This window comes from Vulpes lagopus, chromosome 5, assembly GCF_018345385.1.
Source record: "Vulpes lagopus strain Blue_001 chromosome 5, ASM1834538v1, whole genome shotgun sequence".
NCBI lineage: Eukaryota > Metazoa > Chordata > Mammalia > Carnivora > Canidae > Vulpes > Vulpes lagopus.
In genome coordinates this window covers 131,502,615-131,529,372 of record NC_054828.1, presented here as the reverse complement: position 1 = coordinate 131,529,372, position 26,758 = coordinate 131,502,615, and the positions used below count along the sequence as shown (strand labels likewise).

The 26,758-nt window shown below is 50.0% G+C and overlaps 1 protein-coding gene across 1 annotated transcript in view; it reads left to right on the top strand.

The window, feature by feature from the left end:
• DCDC2C (doublecortin domain containing 2C) overlaps positions 1-26,758 on the top strand; it is a 107,037-nt gene that overhangs the window by 57,907 nt on the left and 22,372 nt on the right. Inside the window, exon 10 of the mRNA XM_041757027.1 lies at positions 25,686-25,733. Coding sequence (XP_041612961.1) covers positions 25,686-25,733 — 48 coding nt within the window. The remainder of the gene's footprint in view (positions 1-25,685; positions 25,734-26,758) is intronic.

Genomic DNA, 26,758 nt, shown 5'->3' with positions numbered 1-26,758 from the left:
TTGTCTAGGTTTTCATTTTAGGATAGAACACGTGCACCTCACTTCTGGTTCAGAAGACAGATTGCCATAGTGAACGTTCCAGGCGCAGAGTAAGGAAGATGATGAAATGATAATTGCGACACTTTTTTTTCCCTCAAAGACTTCAAATACCAAGCATAAAGTGATTGATGAGCGTGCTACCAGTAGGAAAAAGTACCTTGAAGTAAGATTTTTGGCATAGGTACTCATCAATTTATAAAATGGTCTATCACCTTTTAGGGTTTTACGACAGTGTTATGTACGGTGAGATCAAGCCCAAGTTCCTCCAAATGCATGGTGATGGCAACTGTGGACCATACCTCAGATCTGTGTTAAATGCCATCAGTGTGACAGGAAAATAGCAGGTTTTGTCTGGTTTTGAAGCATTTATATTGTAGCCCATTGGAAAAACAAGAAAAATGGTATCACGCAACATACGAATAGAACTTAACGTCTGTTAGTTATTAAACTTATTCCTTGAGATACATGTAGACTTTTATATATCTGTCACCTGTTCTAATAAAATCTTGACGTCTATAAACGGAAACAATTAGAATGTAAATGAACACCGAGAATCTGCCATCCGGTCTTGGAGTTGGCGATGAGGCGTTGAGAATCATTCTGCGGGCAGGTCATCTGCCGTTGGCTAACGTGAGAGCGCATCTCTGAGAGGCAGGTCTTGTGTCTTCTGCACAAAGAGGTTGTGCAGAAGCGATGTTGCTCGTGCCGGCAGTGGGGAGGAGCAGGACCCAGGTGAGGGACGGCAGCGGCGATGGTCAGAGGATGCCTGGCTGTGCAGGTGTGAGGCCCTCGGTGGGGTGCAGGTGCGGTGTTGAGGCCTGAGCCCCACCCTCCCCTGCAGCAGAGGGCTGGCCCCGCTTCCCCTGAAGGAACGTCATGCCGTGTGGCACCGATTCTCACGCTTGACCTCTGAGCCTAGGTGTCTGGCCCGACTCCAGTCTCTCTCCAGTGACGATCTTTACTTGGTTCGCCTGTCACCTCTTCCAAGACGTGTTTGAACCGCCCCTCTGGTCACTTCTTACTGTTCTCTGCTTTTAGCGACTGTGCTGGCTATTGTCATAGGTCCCTGCCCCCAATCCCTCCCAGTTACTCTGTGTGTGCTTTCGGATTTTCAACAACTCCCTGTTCTGTGCCTTTTGTTCATTTTTCCCTACTGAACAGTCCGCCCCTTGGCTGGGGGTGTAGCTTTATTAATAAAGGAAGCTTTATTGCTTCCCTTCCTTACCCACCAGGAGCACAGCTTGTTCGAAAAATTCTTCACAAAATGGGGCTAGAATCTGGCAGGAGAAAGAGGCAGGGATTGGGCCCTCTCCACACTTCCAATCTTCAGTGCTTAGGTTTTTGAAAAAGTTGGAGATTTCAAAACACAATATGAATTTGAGTGAAGTCATAAGAAAATTGAAAAAAAAATAGAGCAAAACAGTGGGTAGTTTTGATACCATAGTTATGGAATAGGAGTTATGTGTCATTGGCAAATGCTGTGGGTTCATTTTCTTAAAAAAAAAAAAAAAGAGTCATGTTTCGTTTTGTTTTCTGGTTTTCTTGTCGTCATGACTCCACCCCAAATCATGCTGTGCTGAGACATTCATTGAGGATCAGGTCTCATAGGAAGAGGGGTTTGAAGGAAACAGGCACTTCCCCACCTTACAAGCTCACCCGCCCTAAGTGGGGTCGCCGAGGCTGGAAACGGTGGTCCTCGTGGCTGACAAGATCAGACAAGAAGACTGAGTAGTTGATGTGTCACTAGCCATAAAATGAGTGACAAAACAACGAGACCTAAAAAGTAATCAAAGTAATGGTTTATGTCAACTGACATAAATCGTATTTAAATGATTTAACATACTTAATAAATGCCAAGCTCAGAACAAGAGGCATTTTCCTTCGCTTGCAGCCACTGCTGGAAACCCTGTGTGAGCATCCTGCGACGGTAACTGGGGGCCCCGGCCTGTAACTGTGATTCCGTCTTATTGTATGCTTTATCAGTCAATCAGGAGACGGTTTTCATTTAATTAACATTGCCAGAAATGCCAATAAAACCAGGGAGCTTTTGATCTAGCATTGTCTCTGACTCAGGGGTTTTGTGACAAAATGAAAACGGCATTGATTCTCTAATTGATTTTTGAAATTCATTGCCTGCCTGGTATCTTTACCATTTCCCCCCCCTCTTTATTATCTTGATACCATTCTGTCGCTGCAGCTAAGTATTTTATTGCTTCCCTGAGAGACGAGGTTCGTATTGATCAACACTGGAGTCTCAAAAGCTAAGTGTAAGTCATCAATAATGCTAAGTGGGATACGGTGCATTAGATATTAAGTAATGAAATTTTTAGAGAATTACATGGTTGGAGAAAAATAAGGCTTGGATTTCCCTATTACATAGGAGATTCATTTGGATTAGAACAAAAAGAGAAATTTGCACTTTAAAACGGAAGAGATGCTTTGTCTCCAAAATATATAGGTATTCAACTATATATATGAATATATATGAATGTATATATATGAATATATATATTCAATATATATGAATATATATATATATTCTGTGTAATGGATTTCATTAATAAAATGGAGGTATTGAATATATGTTTTATAGTAGGATGAACCAATTGATTTTTTCATATGGGGGCTCCACTGAAACACTTTTGTTGAGTTTATGACAATTTTAGAAATCTCGGTTAAGGACCTGGAGGAGTTGATGAAAGGCTTCGTTCCAGTCCAGAGAAGCAGCAAGTGAAAGAGGATCGGTGAGATATAAGAGGACCAAGGCCCGGGGATGTCTCGTGAACAGTGTGTATCGTTTAGATGAGAGCAGATCTCACCTGTTCTCACCACGCACGCACAGCAGGTGGCTCTGCGAGGTGGATGGGCTCCTTACCTTGTCTGTGGTCGCCACTTCTTAAGAACCACGGTGTCGCACCACCCGAATACGTCCAGTTGTCACTTATCCTCATACCTCCGTGAGGCTGGGAAAGCAGACCAGCAGGTGCAGGCCCGTGTCTTCTGTCTCGGAAGCGTCCGCACTTCGCTCCTGGCTCCCGGGCTGGGGACCCTCCGCAGCCTTCCAGGCCTGCCCGTCCTCGGTCCTCACCCCTCACCCCTCGCCCCTCTCCCAGCCCTGTGTGTGCAGCGGGGCTCCCCTCCAGGGAAGGTGACAGCAGGGTGATTTCCTTCCAGCTCCCGACTCTCTCTGGCTCCCAGCTGGGTCCCCACGTACCCCTGATGTGTCTGCGACCCTTGTTGCTGTGCGGGGAGGGAGGGAGGCAGTCTAGATGCTCAGGTAGGCAGGCACCCTGCTCCTCATCAGCCGGTTCTTGGCTGTTCACTCCGTAGTTTGTCTCCTTCACCTGCTGTCTACAATGCTTTCTGTTATAGAAAATGAATTTTTAGCAGATGGACAAAACTCTTGGAGCCATCTGTTAGGACACAGCCAAGAATAGCACCAGGATTTTACTGTGAGCAAACGCTTGATGAAAAGCATCAGCAGAGGTACCTCCTCGGGGGTGAGAGCAAGGAATTTAATAGAACTTTATGCCCAACTTATAATGTTTAAGTAGCAGAAACCGGACTTGAGAGAGGGTCTTTCTGTGCTCAGCAAGGTGGTCCTCGCAGCTGTGAGCCCAGCCTGGCATGCGGGCATCGCGGCCCGGTTCTCTTCTCCATGGGTGGTCCTCTTCTCACACTCCTGCTGTCTTCGGGCGGGCAGAGTGGTTTTTTTGTTTTTTGTTTTGTAGATTTATTTATTTATTTTAGCGGGGGGCAGAGGGAGAGAAGCAGACTCCCCATTCAGTGCAGAACCTGACGTGGGGCTTGGTCTCACCACCCATGAGGAGAAACCAAGAGTCAGATGCTCAACTCATTGCACACCCACCCCCCCAGGCGCCCCTTTATCAAAATATCCCCACATAGGGCACAAAGCATCGCAGTCACAAAGGGAAAGCATTTTATTCATATTTCCCTGGTTTTCCACGTGAGTTATGGAGATGCCATGTATAATTTTCAAGATGTATGAATTATTTTTAATTGTGAAAGTATACATGGACAGTTGACAACATATTGTATGGGACCAAGCAACCTGGAGTTTAGGTTTGGGTAACATAGGGCCACAAATATAATTTTTGGACGCAGAAAGTAACATTTTAAATTCTCATTTCTGGGAAAGCTTCATGAGAAACCTTTACTGGCGGCCTGTGCCATGTTCCGGGAAGGTACTTTTAGGTGAATTTATTACCTAGTTATCCACAACAGATAGCCATATTTTGGAGAAAAAAATACTTTCTCCTGTGAGTAGGTTCAAAAGAAGAAAATTAAAAACAGGAAGGAGGGAGCTGGAAGGGCCATGGGCACTTTGAATTGACAAGGAGATTGTTCAGGGGCCTTTTTTCTTGATTCTATGTTATCTTCTGTGAACCTGGCAGCTTTCCCCCAAGAGAAAGCGGAGATGAGAAATAGTCGGGTACCCGTAACTCCAAACCCAGGTCTGCTCTTAAGATTGCTGGGAGATGCCATCTGTGAAGCCATGTGATATCGAGTCAAGTCAAGGCGTGTTCTTTATTCGTCTTCGGGGTTTGTCTATATTGGTACCAAAGGAGGAGAATCCATGGTGGTGCAAAAAAAAAAAAAAAGTTCTATAAATAAAATGCACATTTTCTGCTTGTAAATAGGATGAATACAGAGAAAATAGGCTTTTTTTTAAACGTGTGATAAGTCAAAAAACATATACTTCACACTGAAATGCCTCAATTAATGCATCTCAGAAATCGGTAAAGGTCACGAGCACAGAGTGCAGTGAATTCCAGCAAACCGTGGGTCTATCCGGGGTGGGTGAGACGCTCCTAGACATCCTTCGGATCCACCCTCTAAATCAGAGCCTGTGCGACATTCGACATTCTTTGTCACTGTTGTCCAAACATGTGTCATGAACCTACACACCTGCCACTGACCGACGGCCCAGACAGTCTGTCGCTGGAGGATGCAGGTCTCTGGGATCTTAAAAGCCTGAGCCAGGGGTGTCTGGGTGGCTCGGTTGGTTGACTGTCCAACTCTTGATTTTGGCTCAGGTCATGATCTCGGGGTTGTGGGGTTGAGCCCCATGTTGGGCTCCGCGCTCAGCCGTGCGTCTGCTTGAGATCCTCTCTCTCCTTCTGCCCCTCCCCCTGCTCACGTGCACGCACGCTCTCTCTCTCTAAAATAAATCTTAAAAAAGAAGTCTGAGCCAGAAGCACCCCTAGAAATGTCTCTTCTCCAATCCTTTCACGTTACTGAGGAGCAAATGGAAACATCTCTTCTCTCCATAATGCGAGTTTTAGAAGTTTCCCTATTGCAAGAGAAATGCCTGAACCCAATCCCAGATCCCAGTGGGGGTGTTCTCTGCCTTCAGAGCCTGTTCATTAGCACGAGACTCCAGGCAAGGTTCAGAGACAGTAGGACGGGGCTCTGTCATCGGAGCAGGAATGGTGGCGGTGGGTCCCGCAGAAAGGCTGCGGCCTGTGGGGACCAAGGGCGCCGTGTGCTCCACGCAGGTTTGCTTGCTTTTCCTCAAGCCCCTGCATGCTCGGCTTGCTCACCCGCCTCTTTGGCTGCAGCGATCTGGCCCAGACCTTCATCTGTACGTTCCAGGACTGACTTTTCTACTCTTTCCAGCCCGTGTGTTTCTAGAGGTAAATGAAGGTGGCCCTTCAGTGGCTTCTGGTAACTATCTGGAACTCTGGGACGAGTCAGGGCACCTCTGGATGTGAGAAGGTGGAGGTGGCCATCTCGTCCTGGGGATTCTCCTAGGATGGCCCCTTGCGCAGCCTCCCGAGGTTGCCTTGTAGTCAGATGTGGCTTCAAGCCCCGGAGGCAGAGACACACACCCCTTCTTTCCTAAATGGGCCCACCCTCCACCCTTCTCCCCAATGTCTTCTCTCCCCCACTTGTGCGGGGCGCTGTGTCTATCATTTCTGTCTGCCTCGTCTGTGTCATTGTCTTTCCCCTGCCAGGGGACATCTGTCCTGCTCTCCAGGAAGCAGGGCTGCCCACTGGGAAGAGCCGTCCTGGTGGCCCAGTGCGGTGGCGGTGGCGGAGCATGGCCGGCCAGCAGGTGACCTTGCCCATCCTCGCCGGCCAACCTCGAGTGCTCGTCGGCTTTGTGCACAGCCCCACGTGATGACGGCTGCTGTTGTGTCAGGTGTCCACACGAAATCATTCCACTTTCTCCCTGTCTCTCCTCGGGGACCCCTTGAGGTATGGGCCCACCCGCTGTCCTGTAGCTGCCCCCTCATGATGGGTAGGCTCTGTGAACACTTCTCATCTGCTGCTCCATCCTTCATTAAAAACATTTTTTTTTTTTTTACTATAGCATATCAATCTCTTGGCCATCAAACCCCTCCATTCCATGGTGTGACACTCTTTTGTCCCAACAGCCTGTTGATGTCTCTGTCTTGGTTTGGCCCGTCCCCAGCAGACACCTCTGTCATTCTGGTTCCCCTCTCTGTGGCCGCCCTCATGGGGAGTTTACCCTGATGACTGAAATTTGAGTTGTGTTGACCTTCCCCGCTGGTCCCCCTCCTCTTTCCAAATGCCATTTCAGTCCCTTGTCTTTTTTTTTTAAATTTTTTAAAGATTAATTAATTAATTAATTTATTTATTTATTCATGAGAGACACACACACACACAGAGAGGCAGAGACACAGGAGGAGGGAGAAGCAGGCTCCATGCAGGGAGCCTGATGCGGGACTCGATCCCGGGACTCCAGGATCACGCCCTGGGCCGAAGTTGGCGCTAAACTGCTGAGCCACCCAGGGATCCCCAGGCCCTTGTCTTTTTAACAGAAGCTTGGACGACTTCCCTTCTTCTAGACCCTCAGAGCACGTAGAGCCTTGTGATGTTCGTGAGCCTCTGCATTTCCACTAAGATGTCCCCTCAGACAGGACACGTCCTGAATGCTGCTCGGTTCCTCCTTGTCTCTGTCATGGCAACTTTGTTCTTCCCTAAAGATTTAGGCACCACTTGGTGCCGGCTTCCCAATGTCCCTTGCTCAGAGTCTTCCCTCTGGCTCTGTGCCTCAGTGCTGGTCACCTCCTGGCATCACGCTGCTCTCCCGACTCTGTTTACCCCTGTCCACCCTTTCTCCCTGAACTCTAGCCCTGCTGTTCTCAAACCTTTAGAGCCCTACCCAGGGCTGACCGCTTCTGTGAAACCATCTTCGATGCTCCAAACTTTGGCAGTTTTGGAAATCCTGCACAACTTGCTCTGTGTGAACGGGGTTGGGGTGCACGGTTATTAACGTTGCATTTTGCAGATTTGTTACCCACCATCTCATGGGGCATGTGGTTCCTCTTAACAAATAGGAATTAAAACGAGAGTCTCAGGACAACCATCTATTCCTTCATCATAAGGACCAGGTCTTACGCTCCCCGTGGCCCTCAGCAGTGGCCAGCAGAGCCCAGGGCACATAGTAGGCACTCGAAAGGTAATTGGCGATTAGCTAACATTTGAGATTTTCAGGAAGCAGATGTGTAAGATGAGGATCAAAATTTGTCCTCTGTCCCTGCAGCTGGGATGTGCCTCCGTTTTTAGAGAGGAGCTCTTCCCCCTTTTTCTCCTTTCTGCCCAATTTACTGAGGAGCTACTTTCTATTCTGTTGTATGTGCCACCCCTTATTTTGTTTCCTGGCTTCTGATTTTTAAAAACTTTAAGGCTGACAGCAAATCTGTAAAGGAAGGACTCAGTAGGATCAGACACCTTTTTTAAGAAACATTTTCTTATCTTGCTTGTACTTGATTTTATAACCAAAAGGTCATAGTTATTACATTATCATCAGTATTGACCAAAATCCTGCCCTTTTCCCAGTAAATAATTTTAAAAAAATTCGCATATCTGCCCACTGTTCCCCATTGGTTTATTCTTGGTAGTTAAGAGTTTGTTTCTTGGTGTCTCTTTTTTCCCCTTTGTTCATTTGTTTCTTGATTTCCATGTATGAATGAAATCATACGGTATTTGTCTTTCTCTGACTTCACTTAGTGTTAAACTCTTTAGGTTTATCCACGTCATTGCAAATGGTAAGATTTCATTATTTTTTATGGCTTAGTAATATTTCATTGCCTATGTGTGCCGCTTCTTTATTCATCAATTGTTGGACCCAGGCTGTTTCCATAATTTGGCTACTGGAAATAATGCTGCAAAACATAGAGGTGCACGTATCCCTGTGAATTAGTGATTTTGTCTATTGGGTAAATCCCAGCAGTGTGCTTACTGGATTATAGTGTGGTTCTATTTTTTAACTTTTTAAGGACCCTGCATACTGTTTTCCACAGTGGCTGCACCAGTTTGCATTCCCACCAGTAGTGCACAAGGGCTCCCCTTTCTCCACATCCTCACCAACACTTGTTATTTCTTGTGTTGTTGATTTTAGCCATTCTGACAGGTGTGAGGTATCTCACTGTGGGTTTGATTTGCATTTCCCTGATGATCAGGGAGGTTGGGCATCTTTTTATGTGTCCGTTGGCCATTTGTATGTCTTCTTTAGAAAATGTCTATTCATGTCTTCTGCCCATTTTAAAATATTTTATTTAAATTCAATTTGCTGACATGTAGTCTAACACCCAGTGCTCATCCCATCAAACGCCCTCCTCAGTGCCCATCACCCAGTCACCCCATCCCCCCACCACCTCCCCTTCTGCAACCCTTTGTGTGTTTCCCAGAGTCAGGAGTGTCTCATGGTTTGTCTCCCTCTCTCATTTTTCCCACTCAGTTCCCCTCCTTTCCCTTATGGTCCCTTTCACTATTTCCACGTATGAGTGAGACCCAATGATGATTGTCCTTTTCTGATTGGCTTATTCCGCTCAGCATCATACCCTCCAGTTCCAACCAGGTCAAAGTGAATGGTAGTGTTCATCCTTTCTGATGGCTGAGAAACATCCCCTGGTATATATAGACCACATCTTCTTTATCCATTCATCTGTCGAAGGACATCGTGGCTCCTTCCACAGTGTGGCTGTTGTGGACATTGCTCCTGTGAATATTGGGGTTTCTGCCCATTTTTAATTGGATTGTTTTTTGAGTGTTGAGTTGTATTTCTTCATATATTTTGGATACTATCCCTTTATCAGATATGCCATTCAGTAGTCTGCCTTTTAGTTTTGTTGATTGTTCCTTTGCTGTGCAGAAGATTTTTATTTTGATGGAGTCCCAATAGGTTTGTTTTTCTTTTTTTTCTCTTTGCTTTCCCTTGCCTCAGGAGACATGTCTAGAAAAAAGTTGTTACAGCTGATGTCAGAAGAATTACTGCCTGTGCTCTTTTCTAGGATTTTTATGGTTTCAGGTCTCATATCTAGGTCCTTGTCCATTTTGAGCTTATTTTTGTGTATGGGTAAGAAAGTGGTCCAATTTCTTTTCTTTTTAAAAATATTTTATTTATTTATTTGACAGAGGGAGGGCACGCACACACAAGCAGGCAGAGCAGCAGGCAGAGGGAGAGGGAGAAGCAGACTCCCCACTGTGCAGAGATCCCAATGTGGGGCTCCATCCCAGGACACTGGGATCATGACCTGAGCCGAAGACAGATGCTAGGGTCCCCCATGTGGTCCAGTCTCATTCTTTTGCATGTGGCTCTCCAGTTTTCCCAACACCATTTGTTGAAGAGATGTCTTTGTCCCATTGCATAGTCCTGGCTCCCTTGTTGAAGACATAATCATGGTTGATTTCTGGGCTTTCCATTCTGTCCATTGGTCTATGGGTCCATTTTTGTGCCAGGACCATACTGTCTTGATGTAATTTTTTGATTTATTTATTTTATTGGGGGGAGGGGCAGACAGAGAGGGAGAGTCTTTTAAGCAGACTCAGTGCTGGGCACAGAGCTCAACGTGGGGCTCGATCTCATGACCTTGAGATCGTGACCTGAGCTGAAACCAAGTCCAACGTTCAACCAACGGTACCACCCAGGCGCCCCCTACAGCTTTGTAATATGTGAAGTCTGCAATTGTGACGTCTCCAGCTGTGCTTTTCTTTTTGTTTTGATTGTTTTGGCTATTTGGGGTCATTTGTGGTTCCATACAAATTTTAGTGTTGTTTGTTCTAGTTCTGTGAAAAATGCTGTTGGTGTTTTGACAGGGAGAGCACTAAACGGGTAGACTGAGTAGTATAGACATTTCAACGGTATTTGTTCTTCCAGTCCACGAGCGCGGAATGTGTTTCTGTTTCTTTGTGGCATCTTCAGTTTCTTTCATCAGTGTTGTATAGTTTCAGTCGACAGGTCTTTCATGTCTTTGGTTAGCTTTATTCCTAGATATTTTATTATTTCTTGGTGCAATTCTAAATGGTACTGTTTGCCACATGGTACGTTCTGATGAAAGATGAAATGATTACTCAGAGTCCAGTATCTTGGAACAAAGAGAGGCCCGAAGGGGCTACACCATCAGACACCGCCAAGAAGCGTGGGTGCCGAGGTCAAGCCCCAAGCCTGGGTCGGCTCTCGGTGTTATTATCGTAAAATGTAAAGTATGTGGGAACAAGGAAGGATAAACGACTCAAGAAACCAATCACGTGAGGGGCAGCAGGGAACTATGTGCATGGATCTCAGGGCGGGCATTAACTAGGGGGCCGAGGGTGACGGAGACCTGACCCAGCAGGCCTGACCATCTACCCACCAGTGTTGCTGTTTTCGGCATGTACTATTTTCAGTCCGGACCCATGGCAGGAATGCTTGGCTTTTGCACATGCATAGAGCTGTAGCCATTTATGCGTGTCCCTGTTCTTATTCTTTTTTCTTTTACCTGCTGAGATCTTGCTCTCTCATAAGTGTTTTCTTAATTTCTCTTTCTGCTGCTTCATTATGAATGTACAGGAATGCAGTGGATTCCTGTACCTTGATTTTTGTATCCCGTGACCTCATTTTTTTTAAGAAACATTTTCTTACCTTGCTTGTACTCGATTATTCCATGAGGCCATAGCTATTACATGATCATCAGTATTTACCCAAATTCTATCATTTTCCCAGTAAATAATTTTGATATCAAAAATAAACATTTATTTAAAATATCTCATTTCCTTTATCCCGCAGAAAAGGGGGAACACACCCATGATGTGTAAGGGAGGTTCATTGTTATGCAGGAAGTTTAAAAAAAAAATGTTCTTAACCTAATTTCAGAGAGCGCCTACCTGGACTGTCTGTACTACAACTGCAGGGCCTTTGCAGTGAGATTTTCATGGTGTTATCTTCTACCCCCATTCTGGCTTCTCAGGGAATTGTAGATTTAGGAAAAGTCTACCTTCCATTGAATTATTAGTGACATTTTCTTTCTAGATCTATTTGGACTAGACTGGATTCAGTTTCAAAACTTGGCAATATAGGGGCACCTGGGTGGCTCAATCAGTTGAGCAGCTGCCTTCAGCTCAGGTCATGGTCCCTGGGTCCTGAGATCGAGCCCCGCGTGGAGTTCCCTGCTCAGCAGGCAGCCTGCTTCTCCCTCCCCACCACTTGTGCTCTCTCGTGCACACTTTCTTTGTCTCTCAGATAAAATCTTTAAGCAAAACAGAACAAAACTTGGAAATATAAACTGAAGTGAGGGTGAAAGCAGTCACTGACCTGTATCAACTTAAATTTTTTTTTCCTTATCAAAAATATGGATAACTGAAAATCAAGGAAATAACCCAAATAACCTCACTAAAGTGAAACGTCCCTAATCCAACCCCATGAGGACCCGCACAGGCTGATGACAAACAATACACCTTTGATCCTTTCTGCTTACTCTCTGGAAGGCATTTGGGGTAAGAGAGGATGGCTTTTACGTGTAGGGGAAGCCAGGAAAGGTGCACGCAGGATCACGGTGATGCTGGTGCCTTGGGGAGGAGCCACATGTGCACCACTAGTGACCCTGCAAAATGACAAAGAATGAATGTGTCATCTCGGGCCTGTGTTTTCAGTTCTTCGCATCTGTGAGGTGTTTTATTTTTATTTATTTATTTTTTTAGAAATTATTTATTTATTTATTTATTTATTTATTATTCATTCATTCATTCATTCATGAAGGACACACAGAGAGAGGCAGAGACACAGGCAGAGGGAGAAGCAGGCTCCATGCAGGGAGCCTGACGTGGGACTCGATCCCGGGATCATGCCCTGGGCCGAAGGCAGACGCTCAACCGCTGAGCCCCCCCACCCCTCGCCCCCAGGTGTCCGGTGCGAGATGTTTTAGAAAGTATTTATGGCGACTAGGTTTTTTTTTGTTTTTTGTTTTTGTTTTTTGCAACTAGGTTTTTGCAACTGTTGTTCTTAGTGTTCCATCTTAGAGACGGTGTAAGCCCGTACGAAGGGGTTACCACATGCTTTCCACGATGCCGCAGGCCAAGCCAAACAGTTCCAGTGAGAACAGTGATAAAGTGCAAGGACAGAAAAACCTCATTTACCTCTCATTTTTAAGCAATGCTGAGTTTTGCAAAAGTGATCCGTATACTTGTAGATAAGCCACGATTTCTTCGTTTTGAAAAATATGTCTCCTGATGAAGTCCGTCGTCGTTTTGCACACAGCAGATCTCTTGGCTGTGTTGTTTGATGTTTCCAGAGAGGACGGGGCTCCCAGGCTTCTGTCTCTTTGCAGAGTGGCTCCCGCTTGCCGTGCTTTTCGGGTTCTCCTGCGAACTTTGGTTTTTCCTGCTTTCTCTCACCGTGGGACTAGGAGTGCCTCCTGGGGCTGGCGTGGCCGCTCCGGCCTCACTCGTGGGCGGGAGGCAGAGGGGCGCTTGCTGGACGTGCACCTGTGGGCTCCGGGGGGAGACTGGGACTTTCCCACGGACAGAGCGCGTGGACTTCCACGTGTGGCCTCGTGGAATGGTTTTGATTCCTCTTCACCTTTGGCTCCCACCTGAGGGGCCGTCCCTGGCATTCTAGATCCCAGGCCAAGGAGGGCTTGCTCCCAGGCCCCCGGACTCCTGTGCCTCTGCTCGTTCTGCTGTTGTCTGGGCGTCTGTCTGGGCGGCTTCTCGCAGGCTCGCCTTAGCAGAGCCGGGAACTGTGGGGTACACCAGTGCCAGAGGGTGGTCCTGGTTTTTTTTCTTTTCTTTGAAAGCTAATGTGATTTTAGCAGCATCGTTGAGGTCTAATTTTCAAACCCTGGGATCTGGGGGGCTTTGGCAAATGTATCCGAACGCCCAGTTAGCGGTGCGCAGGAGAGCGGGGCGGGCTTTCCAACCAGACGGTGGTTCTCGGTTCTTCTGCGACTTCCTCACTTCCGAGAGTTCACCTGAGATTTCCAGGTGCTCAGCTGCCCTGAGCGGCCCCCCGGCCTACGTGGGCAGAGAGGCCGTGATTCCTGGCACCAGAGCCACGGTGGGCGAGGAGCACCTGGCCAGGCCCGCGGGGGTCGGGGACCAGCACTGCCCGTGGGCAGAGAATCCCCCCGTGTCTCTGTCCCTTCCTTGGTGCTTTCAAGGGCTGTCGTGGCTGTTTTTAAGGACTGTAATGATTTCTTTTGTTTTATAATTCCAATGGGCAGGAAGAGTCACCCCACTCAGCACTTGGCACCATCGTTCCTTCTCGGGTCCGTTTACCTCCTTCGTAAAGACTGAAAGCTTAAGTCCGGTGAACCCCGCCTTCGCAGTGTGGAGTCTGGGAACCACGCAGCCGTGTTCCTACCGAGTCAGACGAGGACGGGACATCCACCGCCCCCAGGTCCCTGGCGCCCCTCGTCCTCCACCACCGGCCCTTCCTCGCTCCCCTGTGACCTGGTCGCCACTCGGTGGGGGGTTGGGGGGCTCTGTCCTGAGGTCCCGCCTCTCCCATGGTGACGTGGAACAGGAATTGTGCATTGTGTTCCCCGAGGAGTCTTCCACCCACGGTGATACATGTGGGACTCGTGGGGTGACCCGGGCGGTGAGAGCTTTCATCAGAGGCAGGAGAGGGGTTTACTGACTGTGCTGCAGGGGGCAGCCCGGAGGGCCGCAGAGGGGAGGCTGTCTGCCGGGGGGGCAGCGGTGGGGGGCAGCAGTGACGGGGGCAAGATGAGGACCTATGGGAACCGATGGGACTTTCCCGTTTGGGTCCCTGGGCCCCGCTGTGAGCAGCCGTCGGTCAGCCAGGGCCTCTGGGCGATGGGAGGGGGTGGCTTTCTGGGTCTGTTCACTCCCAGCCCAGGTCGCCGGGGCCCTTGGGCCTCACTCCGGCCCCACGGCGCGTCTGCGGCCCGATGGCAGCGTCTACGGGACCCGTGGCTCAGAGGGACCCCTGTTGCCCTTCTGCCTGCGGAGCAGTGCTCCACGTTGTGGATCTACCACTGCGTGTTGTGCACTCGCCGGTTGAAGGACGTTGGGTGGTTCCCCAGTTTTCTGCTGTTTTGAAAAGAGCTGCCGTGGGCTCCACGCTCAGATTGGCTAAGTACCCAGGGGCGAGGGTGCTGGGTTTTGCGAAGCCTACGTAGCCTCGTCACGTGGAGAGCGGCACATGCTCCCACTCCGCCCTCCGTGGAGCCCCCTTGTTGGTGTGTTAACGTTTGTGCAGGATCCTAGTGTCTGATTTCAAGAGGGTCATGAGCTTGCGATGCCTTTGACTTTGACGGGTTTGCCACCAGGGCCAGGAGGGCCCAGAACCTGCCCCCGAGGGGGACGGTCCGGAAAGAGCGCCGAGAGGCAAAGCGCCCTTCTCCTACCACATGGGGGGACATCCGTGTGGCGTCCCCAGTCAGCACCCTTCGTCCCTCGGGGGCGTGGAGTTCATCAGGTTCTCCTCCGGGAACGTCCTACTCTGTGCGTCGGAAGCCAGTCCCTAGGTCTCGCCTCCAGAGGACGTGAAGTGTGAACTCACCACCACCTCGTTGGGAATATTTGCTTCTTGTCTCCAATTCAGGTATTTGTTTCCACAGCCGTGTACTCGTGTCAGTGTGGACTTCTGCACGTTCATGTTCTGCTCTGGCTTCTAACCCAGGTTTACGCTGCTCGCGGTCCTCGTGGCTCCGGCGTGGCTCGTTGTCCTTCTTTCAGCCCGGCCCCGGGCCCTTTGACGTGCTTTGTTGTTTGAAGAACTCCGCTTTCTCCCGTTGCCGTGAGCTCCTCCAGGCCTGTCTGCTGTCTCAGCCTCCGCCCTGGCATCGGCCACCTTCCGGGGGCCCTGGCTGTGCGCCCTCAGGCTGCTGCACTTGCTCTGAAATCTTCCTGCCGCTCGGCCCCCCGACATGCTCCGCCGCAGGGCAGCCGGTGGGCGCTCGCTCAGGCCCTGTCCCTCCGTGGCTGCGTCCGTCTGTCCTACATTCTAGGCTGACTGGTTTCCCGGTGGCCTCGACTCTCTCTGATGAGCTCAAGAAGATTGTAGTGTCATAGATTTTTTTTTTTTTTTCACGTTTGCTTGTTGTTAGGATAGGAGGGACTCTCTTTCCAGTTTTCCACATTCACGGTGAAGCTGGGTCATTTCTGGTATGAAATGTTGGGGAGGACGAGACGGTGGTAGAAAACTTGGAGCGGCCCACGGGAATCCGTGTGAACCGGGTCCGTCGGTCCCAGTGTCTGGCTCAGTCCCTGAACTGCCCGGAGCGAAGGCTCCAGCACACTGGGGCTGGACCCTGAGACCAGACGAGGGCAGCTTTTCTCATCCATGTTGACCCCCGGGCTTCACTGATCTTGGTCTGGACTCGCGGCCCCGGCCAGAGTGAAGGTGGCACCTGCCGTCTCATGGAAAGGTAGGTAGCCTTCCAGCGCGGCTGTCACGTTTTTGCAAATCAGTGTTGAGTGCAGTCGTGTCTCCGGTGGGCTAACGCCTGCTGCAAACCTTAGTTCTCAGGGTGCGGTTGTGGCTGAGCGCCCCGCTCTTGGGACTCCTGGTTATAGGCTAGAGAAAAAAGTTCCAGCTGCTAACACTGATGGTTTCTATTTCAGGAAGACAATTCACGAATGTCTTTTAAGAAAAGCTTTCCCTTAAGACAGAACACAAAGAAAAAAGGTATGTCATGTAGATGCTGAAGAAATAGAAATGTGTATACTCTGTCGTAATTCCACCATGGGTGAGGACACTGGTACGATCCTGTTATACACAGCTAGTCAGGCTTGTCTCCTGAAATACGGTTAAAATATGCAGAGAACATTCCATAGAGCAAAAGTCTTACTTCTTGCCCACCACCCCTCTCTGGCCCCCCCCACCAACCCCATAAAATGACAATAACATCACCAGAGTATAAATGCTTTCCTACATTGCTTCACAACTGTTTATTTGTAATCATATATTTTTTAGGTTTGTAGTTATTTAACATTTTTTTTAAAGATTTAATTTATTCATGAGAGACACAGAGGGAGAGGCAGAGACACAGGCAGAGGGAGAAGCAGGCTCCATGCAGGGAGCCCGACATGGGACTCGATCCCGGGACCCCAGGATCATGCCCTGGGCTGAAGGCGGCACTAAACTGCTGAGCCCCCCCGGGCTGCCCAGGATTTGTAGTTTTAAAAGCAGTTTGATGTGTAGGCCTTTCTGCTGTAACGTGTCAGCCACGAGGAGTGGGAACTTGGGAAAAGCTTTGCAAATTGTAAAGATCCTACGGACCTACGCACCATTTGTCTTTTCATTAGGTGAGTGGGACACCTTACAGGTGGGGGGCTGAGGCACAGAGTGGGCAGGTGTTCTTTCCAAGGTCACGTGTTCTTTCCTGTTCCAAATCCTCCTGCTGCAGCAGAACCCAGACGGCGTGTCTTCCGGGGTCCGAGGGTCTCGTAGGGGCGGGAGGGGGCAGTTCGCAGCCTTGCATCATGACTTGCATCTTTATCAGCAACGACTGTGCTCGTTGGATGGAACCCAGCCCCCCAGACAGAGCCCCTGCAGCCCCTTTGCTCTCGGAAGTTGGTGAGTGAACACAGTTCCGTGAGACGGTGGGGTCTTCCGAGATTACCTCGTAGTCAGGATCGCCTCGCTCTGCTGGTTGCCCCCCGCTCCTTCCGTGGACCCGTGTACTGTCCCCCTTGGGAAAAGATAGTGGGGTGTCTGTGCAGGAGGGGCTGAAGGGAGCTCTGCTGGCTCATGGGGAGGAGGTGCGCCCAAACTCCCTGGCCCCGTGGGCGGGCTGTCACCTGTCACATCTCACTGACCACCAGGAGAGCCTGGAGCATGTGTGGGTGAGGAGCACCGGGTCCCTGTCGGGCGGAGCCACCGTGGAGCAGAGGGACGGCATCTGCGGGCCAGTGAGGCCAGGCTAGAGGACAGTCGCTGCTTTTCAGGCTCCGAGACGGTAGTGAGGTTCTCTGTGCTGTGGCTGAGTCTTTACACTATTTCCCGTCTGTGGGCTGGGGGTGGGCACCGGCTGGCTCGGGACCCATCCCGCCTTATCATGTTGGGGGCTTCAAGTTTTAAAGTTTCATTTTAACTGCTTGCATCTCCATGATGGAAATCTTTCAACAACTCTATTGGGTGCTGGGGAAGAGAGTCTCCAGCGAATGTCGGGGGAATGCCCACCTCTTGATTTTCGACACTTCCCGGCAACTTGGGAAAATCATCACTCGGTAGGATAATCCTCAATCCTTATCCCCGTAGGATAATCCAGTCCGCCAACAAGATGATCAGAGGATTGTTTTGTCTTGTTTGGAAGAAAAGAGATGTGCAAAGCACGTCCCCAGGTGGTACAACTGGGAGGTGGGGCATGCCCGGCGTGGGGCCCACACGAGGGTCCCCAGTGGCCGCCTGGTGACCACAAGGGAGCGAGCCCGCTGGGCAGGCTGGTAGGTGGGCCCCCAGCACCTATGCAGTTGTAGCTGAACGGGTCCCAACCACGGCGTCTTTATTTGTTCTTTGATTTTTAACGAAGGGTGCTCTTCAGGTGACGGGTCACGCCAGAGAAATCCCAGTGGCCAAGCCTAAGTGTCTCCCCCTGCCAGCCGCGCCCGGGCCGTTCCCTGCGCTCGAGACCTGGAACACTTAAAAAATCATCCCATGGAACGCTAGGGGCTTCCGTGGAGTGTTAAGTGCAGGACACGGACGCTGAACCATCTGCTTTAAGGGCACTTGTAAAATACGCACAGATTCCAGGACACCTCCGTAGACATTTCCTTTTGGTTTTATTTTCCTTTCAACGACCTTGCCAGGTGACAATCCTCCTTTCTCAGAGGAGAGTGGAATGACGACCTACCTTGTCCTTGGTGGCACAGGTGACAGAAGAAACAGCAGAAATTCAAGCAAATCCACTCCCCCCTCCCCTCCCCGTCATTGGTAAGCCGCTGCCCCGAGGGCCTGGGGTCGCCCCCCTGAGCCTGGTCCAACCAGCCCCCGCTGGATGGAGGGTTTGCTCTTCATGCTTAACTGCTGAGCCACCCAGGTGCCCCTGGATTTGTAGTTTTATTTATTTTTTATTTTTTAATTTAATTTTTATTAAATTATATTAAATATATATATTTAATGTTGTTGCCCCATGAGGTGGCTGTGGGTGACTGTGACCTGTCCAGTCCATTTCCAAGGTCCGGTTCCCTGTGGGCTCGACTGCATAGAGCTGTGGTTCAGTCACAGCCTTCAAGGTCGCAGGCCCTTTTCCACTCAAGTGCCGTCCATGGGGCTGTTGGGGTTAGCTCGCCAGTCAGGGGCCACTGGAGATTGCGGCCTGGCGCAAAGATTTATTTGGGAAAAGGTAATGAGCCCCTTTCAACCTCCCTTAAAAGATGTCACCTTTCCTACCAAGCGCGCACGGCTGTCAGCGGCCATCTGTCCTGCAAATGCCAAGGAAGCAGGTGCTTCCAGTCCTGGAGTCCTGGCAGCTCTAGCCCCGTTTCCAGAGCGGTGCTGTGCCTTCTGGCATTTTCTCAGTGTTTGCGGAATTTGTTTTTCTGGGGCAAGGAGGCCGTTTTAAGTCCTTGAGGGTTTTTTCTTTTTTTAAAAAAATATTTTATTTATTTATTCATGAGAGACACAGAGCAGGAGGCAGAGACACAGGCAGAGGGAGAAGCAGGGTCCCTGTGGGGAGCTCGATGTGGGACTCGATCCCAGGACCCCGGGGTCACGCCCTGAGCCGCAGCAGATGCTCAACCGCTGAGCCACCCGGGCGTCCCACGTCCTCGAGGTTTAATCCAAGGCGGTGATAAGTTCATTTGTTTGTTTTCTGTTCCTCGGAGTGGTGTTTGGCTGTGTAACCCTTGCTGTTATTTTTGCTTATTTTTGAGAACTGGGAAGTCGAGGGACGCTCAAAGTGAAGGAACAAAAGAATCAGAAAAAAAAAAAAAAAGACCAATATTTTTCCCGCTGTCATTTTCAGCCTTTTTACTTTGCTTCAAAGTATTCACAGTTCCAGGGGCAAAGTCAAGGGACCGAGCACGATGCCGCCCTGTGCCCGGGTGCCTGGCTCGAACCCCCCTCTGCAGCCTCAGTGCCAGGGGCCCTCACCTGTTGCTCCTCCGGACGCCGAGGGGCTCGCAGCCACCTGGCAGAGCGTGGCCAGGCCAGACTCTTCGGCTCTTCAGAGGCTTCATTAGGTGGCTCTGTTCCCCTCTTCCTATGATTTTAGCCAATCTGGAAACTTAGGACTCATTTAAAAAAAAATTGTAACTTACTGATTGTCATTCAAAGAGCTGCTAACAGTTGGTGAGACTGTGGGTCCAGCAGGTGGGATGGCCTCAGAGAGAGCGGAGAACACGTTCCTAGCGTCCAACCTTGTCTTTTGGCTCAACGCATTTTTAGTTCAAAAGCACATCACCATTTTGCGTGCTTTTCTTTTCTTTCTTTTTTTTAAAGATTTTATTTATTCATGACACACACACACACACAGAGAGAGAGAGAGAGAGAGAGAGAGAGAGAGAGAGGCAGAGACACAGCAGAGGGAGAAGCAGGCTCCGTGCGGGGAGCCCGACGTGGGACTCGATCCCGGGTCTCCAGGACCGTACCCCGGGCTGGAGGTGGCGCCGTCAGGGCTGCCCATTGTGGGCTGTTCTTAAGCGTGGGCTGCGTTGCCCGCCTCTCTTGACCTGTGGCAACAACAGCCTGCTCCGGCAAAATGAATTATGACGGTTCATCGTTTAACTCGTTTCCTGTCTCCGAGTGTGAAGGGGACTTACTTGCCTGAACCAGGCTTCTGCGCACTTCTCTGCTCTTCTTAAGGGTGTCATCGAGCGGCCCCGAGCAGAGTGGTGATTGGTTGCAGGGCTGTCGGCCCTCATCCCCCTTCCCCGTGTCCCACCCCTCAGTGGGTGCATCCTGGCTCCCTCTCTTCCTATCAGGAGGCCACAGGATAGAGCCTCTGCTCCAGGGAGCTGCTCCCAGTTCTCTACAGCGTAGAGTGAGGCCAAGCTGCTGTCTCAGCTTCCCTTATGCTTGGAAGCCACCTTTGCTTGAAGAAGTGGACTATTGGTAAGTAGGTGTGGGAAGGAAGTAGCTGAGCTCTAAGGCTTGTGAGGCGCCAGCCCTGGGTGGCAGGGGCGGGTGTTCACGCAGAAAACGATTCCACTGAACGTGCATCTTACTTTAGCAAAGGAGAGGGAAAAGTGAGAGAAAAGCAAGTGGTCGCTGTTGGCCTGGAGTCTGGCCCTGGTTTGGGTTTCCCCGTGTACCCGCGGCGTGCCCGAGTGCTCCGTGCGGGCCCGGGTACTTGGTGGGCAGGAACTCGGCCAGCTGGCAGTTCTTCCCTTTCCGTACCTTACGAGCGCTGTTATTTGAGAGGTTTTATTTTTTTTGGGCAAATTCGTTTAGTGATATCCTGTGATCTTTTACGTAGGTAGAAAATGATGCTTAGGACGACAACGTGGTACAAAGGGGGGTGAGCGCTGAGCATCCACAAGTAGCCCCGCAGCCTGCTGTCTCCCGCTGTGTCAGCTCAGACCAGTCCGGGGGCCCTGAGCTCACTGGTCAGAGGAGGCAGTGGCATCAGCGTCTCCCTTTCAGTTCAAGTTGGGCTGAATTTGTGAAATCTGAGTGTGGTTCAAGTCCTTCTGTTAGCTTTTCTGAGCTGGTGAGGGTGTGAGGCGCTGCCCCGTGCCTCCATGAGGCTGCCCACGCCGAGGCTGTGTGGAGGGCCGGGAGGTGACTGTGGGGACAGCTGCCCTGGGGGACAAGAGCTCAGTGGCCCCATGGGCTGTATGATGGGATTGACGTAGGGGTTGAGTTTGGATCTGATCTTTACCTTTAGACAGAACTCGATCCAAGTAATTCTAGAGAAGAGTCTTCGCTATACTTTTCTCCTTAGATACTTTCCTTACCCCTAAACCTCAGTCGTTCCTGAGCATCTAAGATCTCTCCTTCCTGTGTGAGCCGGACAACCTGGGTCCTGTACAGCACTTGATCTGCAGTCATTCTCGGGAGATGCTGCGGTTTGCTTCCAGAGCACCACGATAAAGCAAATACTCCAGTAGAGCGAACATTGCAATAAACTGAAGTCAGACGAAGCCTTTGGTTTCCTACCGTACAGAAAAGTTGCATTTACACTGTGGTCTGTTGCGTGTGTAATAGCGCGCAACATCCTTGCATCTAAAAAAAACAACGCACATCCTTGAGTGAAGAAATACCTTATTGTCAAAAAATACCATCGTCTGAGCTTTCGGTGAGTGGTCATCACTGCTCACACTTCGCCGTAACACGTATGACAATGATGAAAAAAGGTTGAAATATGGCGAGAATGACCAAAATGTGACACGGAGACCCGAGCAAATGCTGTTGGGACAACAATGCTGATGGACGTGCTTGATGCAGAGTTGCCACAAGCCTTCAGTTCATAAAAGAACCCCCGTATCTGCAAAGTGCAATAAAGCAAATTGCAATAAAAGGAGGTCCGCCCGCATACGAAGCCCTGCTCCAGTTTGGTAGGATCAATAACGTTAGCTCGATTAAGTGATCCTTCAAGGTCATAAAAATTGTTTCTTGGCGTCTGTGCAACAAGTTGAGTTTATATGGCCGCTTTCCTCTTCAGTGACGGGAGACTACGTGCCGTATACACGGGGAGAAGGCGCTGTTGCCCTTGCCTTTCCCGAGAGCCATGAGGTCAGGGTGTGGGCTTTCTCCTGTTTGTGGGCATCCCTCCTCCCCAGTGGTCTTGGAGAGGCTGTCCTTGGATAAAATAAAATTGACAAGGGAACATCAATGTGTAATTACTTCTAAGTCGTATCAAAACGATTCGAGAATTGATAAGGAGAAGCCAAGTAGTCATCAGAGGCACTGAGCATTCGGATGAACCTTGTGTGTGTGGAGGGAAGCGTGCTGGACCCAGAGCTTGGGGGCAAGTACGTGCCCTGCTCCCGGGGTCTACGGCATCCAAGCAAGTCACTGAGACTCTCTGAGCGTTACTTTCCTCACCCATAGAATCCATAACATATGGCCCTGTTGTAATGTTCCGCGAGGACAGACGTGCTGGGGGCTCTACACTGGGTTCCAACACAAGGCGGTTCTTCATTCTGCACTTCCTTTTCGTGGAGCCCCTGAATCCTGCACGTCTGGTTGCATGTCCCGCCGAGGCACCTGCATCTCTCAGCTGGGCCCAGGGTCCCTCTCCTGCCGTGGCACGCCTTCAGCAGTGCCTCCCTTTAATTTCCAGCCATCTCTGCACACCTGATTTTGACAGGTCCTCCAGGTGGCATTTTATTGTCCTTGTGTGCCGAGCGACTCTTCAGGTTGAAATGATCCAGGAAGGCATCCTCTCCTGCTTCCGCTGTATAGTTTTGTTGAATTTCTTGGCCAGTCCCACAGGAATGATACCTGTAGCATAATGTGCCGTTGTCCCTTTCAAATGCGATGCATGAAGAAAAGAAGAATAAACAGCTTATATCATGATTGGAATTTAGGCTACGAAGGGACCTTAAAGATCCAGAAGCCGGACCCCTCATCTCCTCTGCAGTTTCTCTTCTGATGAGGTCCTACTCTCAGATCTGGATCTTATTTTTTAGGTGTAGACTAAAGGGCAAAATTAATCAGTTTTTAATCTTGGAAAGGAAGCACTGGGGCATGTTGTAGAGTGTAGACCGCGGGGTCAGGGCTGGTACCACCAGGGATGAAGTAACGTCGACCTAATGTACCTCTTGGGAGGACACAGTGGGAAAGGCACTGCACCTCTGTGTTGCCCCCCAATCCGCGACTCCTGTCCACTCATGAGAATATATGAGCCACACTCAGCCTGGGGGACGCTCCACGGAACCCGACCAGGAGTCTTCAGAAGTGTCCTGGCCATGGGGAGTGAGGAGAGCCTGAGGAGCTGTCACAGTTTGGAGAACGCCAGGACACACGACCAGTGGCTGCAAGGTGCTGTCTCGCATCGGATCCTAGAACAGAAGAAGGACATTAGAAACTACTGGGATCCAAATAAAGCGTGTAGTTACATGGTACCGTCCTAACGCTAATTTTAGTTTTCGTGACCGCACCACGGTTAGGTGAGAGGTTAACTCCAGACGGAGCGGGGTGAAGGGCGTGTTGGGACTCTGTCAGGATGGCAGAGGGCGGTGGACACAGGTCATCACGTTGCTTGGCGGCGACAAGGTCCAAGGTGTGGTCTCGGGGGGAGGCTGGAGAACAGGCTCGCTGGATGTGACGAGGTGTCAGAGCTGAGAGACCAGGATGGGAAGGTGTGTGGCAAGTGGCTACTGAGATCCCCAAGGGTGACCCGGGGGCTCTGGGAGGGAGGGGGTGGCCTGAGTTGGGGGGAGATGGGCGTGGCCAAGGGGAGGGTGGGCGGCGGGTGGACTCTGAGGACACGAGGTGTGTGCAGAGGGGCTCGGAGATTTCAGCGGGGAGGGGGGAGGCCTGGAGGTCCTGACCGGCAGTGCGTCCCCACTTCCGAGCATGTGAAGAACAAGCTGCCATCACTTGGGAAGATGAGTGGGGAGGCCGTGTCCTCAGGAGGGTGCAACTTGGGGCATCTGTCCTGCAGGGCACTCGGAAGCTAGCGTACCTCTGGGCCAGCGGCCTGCATCTGGAAGTTCACCCCAAGACTGTAAAGTCAGACAAGTTCTTATTCTGTAGATTCCCACTTAAAACAGCAAGCCGGTGCGTCTGTGACTTAAATTTATTTCCGTTTGGGGAGGAGGGGCTCTTCTCTTATTTTTCAGAATTTTCTATCGTGAGCACGTTTGAATACGGACGATTAAAATTATTCTAAGGACAAAACGGTCTATCCTGGCTGCGGGTGGGCTCGTTGGGCCACCCCGTTATTCTAGGTCCCCCGTGGGGCACGACTCCTTCAAGCCACTTACCAGAGAGGCTGCGAATCCAGACTACGTTTTGGCTTGGAATTTGTAATTGCAAATTACAAATTTGCAAGGACTTGGGAAATGTCTTTGCCGATTTTTAAAAAAAATATTCTAAATAAATAAATAAATAAATGAATAAATAAATAAATAAATAATAAAACAAACCTTCTAGCCCACAGAGAAACCAGACGCATTAGGTAACAGTTACGGACTACGAAAATTAATTGCTCTCTAACTCTGGGCTTCTTTTTTGCCAGCGATTTATACCTTGAACCAAAACGTTGGGTTTATTTTGACCAACTTGAGCCTGACGTCTTAATCCATCAGGAGCGGCTGCCGGGTAGCCTGGCAGTCACAGAAGTCCGTGGCAGTGGACACACGGCTTCCGGGCCCCGCGTGCTGGAGAGTGGATGGGTGCTGGAGCTCCCCAGGGGGCAGTGGCGGGGCATCCTGAGCCCCTCCGGCCCCCCGGTGGCCCCCAGCCCGCTGCTCTGGAATCCCCGGGTCCCTCGTTCCTTCTCGTCGGCCCCGGTTTTCAGATTCCCCGGCTGCTGCCCTTGGCAGTTTAATCTCTCCCATCAAGTCTTGTGACAGCTTCTCGAGTTCCTTCCTGCAGAGGCTGGCAGCTCCCCCGGCTGCTCTGGTGCGTCCTTTCCATCCCCCTTTGCCAGAGCGTCAGGCCTCCCAGTGCAGCTTCCGTCCAGCCGTTTGGCTCCTGGGTTCAAGGTCTCGGACGTGCTTCTCAGCAAAGTGTTCCTGTGTTACTCATCCCGGGTGCAGGGGCCCCACCGGTCCGCGCAGAGGCGCGTATCTGTAACGGGCCCGTGTTTTCATGCTATGTTCCTGCGCTGGCAGGGACTCCATAAAAACCTCACAGCACCTGAAGTCAAAGCGAAATTGCCAGATAAGCTGTTAAATGGGGCGGATCCGCACAAGCTGCTGCGTTGTGTGCAGCGTGCCGTGTGCATCGGCGTGTTCGGTCTTGCAGGCGTTGATGCGAACTCATGCGTTTCTACTTCTAGGGTTTTTTCATTTTAGACTGAATGTTCTGTTTTTATTGCTATTTACTGTTGGGCTTTTCAAAAGGCAGCTGCTGTGTAAGTTGAGCTGGTTTACATTTTCTGGTTATTCGTAGGGTACACCCGACACCTGCATTTTACGGTTTACTGGTGTAACCGGAGAGACTCTGTTACCTACTAAATCTTGTGTGGAGCGGAGGAAGTGCCACCATATGCCCCGGACTTCCCTCGATGAAACTGCACGAGGAAGCAGTTTATGAAAAATGTGCTTTTCTTTAGAGGAAGAAAAAAAAAAAAGATCACAATTTTGCCAGTTGCCCTGCGATCTCAGAAACTACAATTTGCATAATGTTGGCAGGACTTTCTGTGTTATGATGCACGATTATCCTCTTACTCAAATTGGCTCTAAACTCCGTCTACGCTGGTCAGCATGGTTATATCCCAGCGATTCCTTTAGCCGTAGGTCTTACATCTAAACCCCATGGGATGTAAACCTTCTGGTAAGTTTGTTAATATCTGGATTTTTCTCTCTTTTTTCAGCATCTCTCAAGAACCTCAGCGAGAATAAAAAAGTGGTTCCGTTTCCTGGTAAGAGAGTGAATTTTCGGTGATCATTTGTGGGGCGTGTGTGACATGCACAGATGCATGCTCTGGGCTCTCTTTGTCCGTTTGGGAGTTTCCCACTGAAAATGTCCCCAGTGGGTCACTCTATGCATGGCCCCAGCCCGGGCACCCAGCGGCCCTCCGTCTACTGGCAGCTTTGAACTGTGTGGCTTTGAACAGATGACTCTTTCATCACTAAGCAGGGACCCCTGTAAGCCACACTCTGTACGGCCCGGTTTCTTGGTCGTTGGTAAGAATGGGTTTGGACCCAACCATACGGTGGTGCTGTCTGGCAGCCCACAGTTCAGTCCAGGCGTTATGCTAATATTTTAATATTACACTGCATACCCTTCTAATATTTTGTAAAAAAGAAAAAAAGGAGTAGAGAAAGGAAAAACCAAAGCTCCTGACACTTGTGACAAAGAGTACAGGTTTCAGGAGACAGATAAGCGCACCCAGATGACACACTTTATCCCCATGAAGAGGTGCCCTGGCTGTGGGCTCAGCTCTGGTAAGAAATGTCGCACACGTGTGTGTGGCACCAGCAGCATCTCACTGGTGGCTGCACTTAAAGGCAAAGAGAGCTCAGGGAGTTTGGAAATATGTTTTTTTCTATATTAATATAATGCCTATATTATTTTATATTAATATTTAACGTGACTTTATAATACATTTTACGGCAATCTGTTACTCACATAAGCATGCTTTATTGCCTTAATTCTATTTTTAATCTTGCATATTCTAATTTTCTTTATGTTTAGGAATGCTTTATGTGTAGGACTGGGGGATGGCCAGTTCATTCGTTATTTATTACCTTATTCTTTCATTTTTCCAACATTTTCTGAGTACCTTCCATGGGCCGGGTTGAGCTGGGTGCTGGAGACACAAGGCGGAGTGAGGCAGCCCTGCCTGCGTGTGGGGACAGGTGGACTGTGAGCAGGGATCACACCCCCTGCAGGAGGAGCGCGCGGGGCCCCATGCTGCCGAGTGAGCCCCGGCGCTGCACGCCT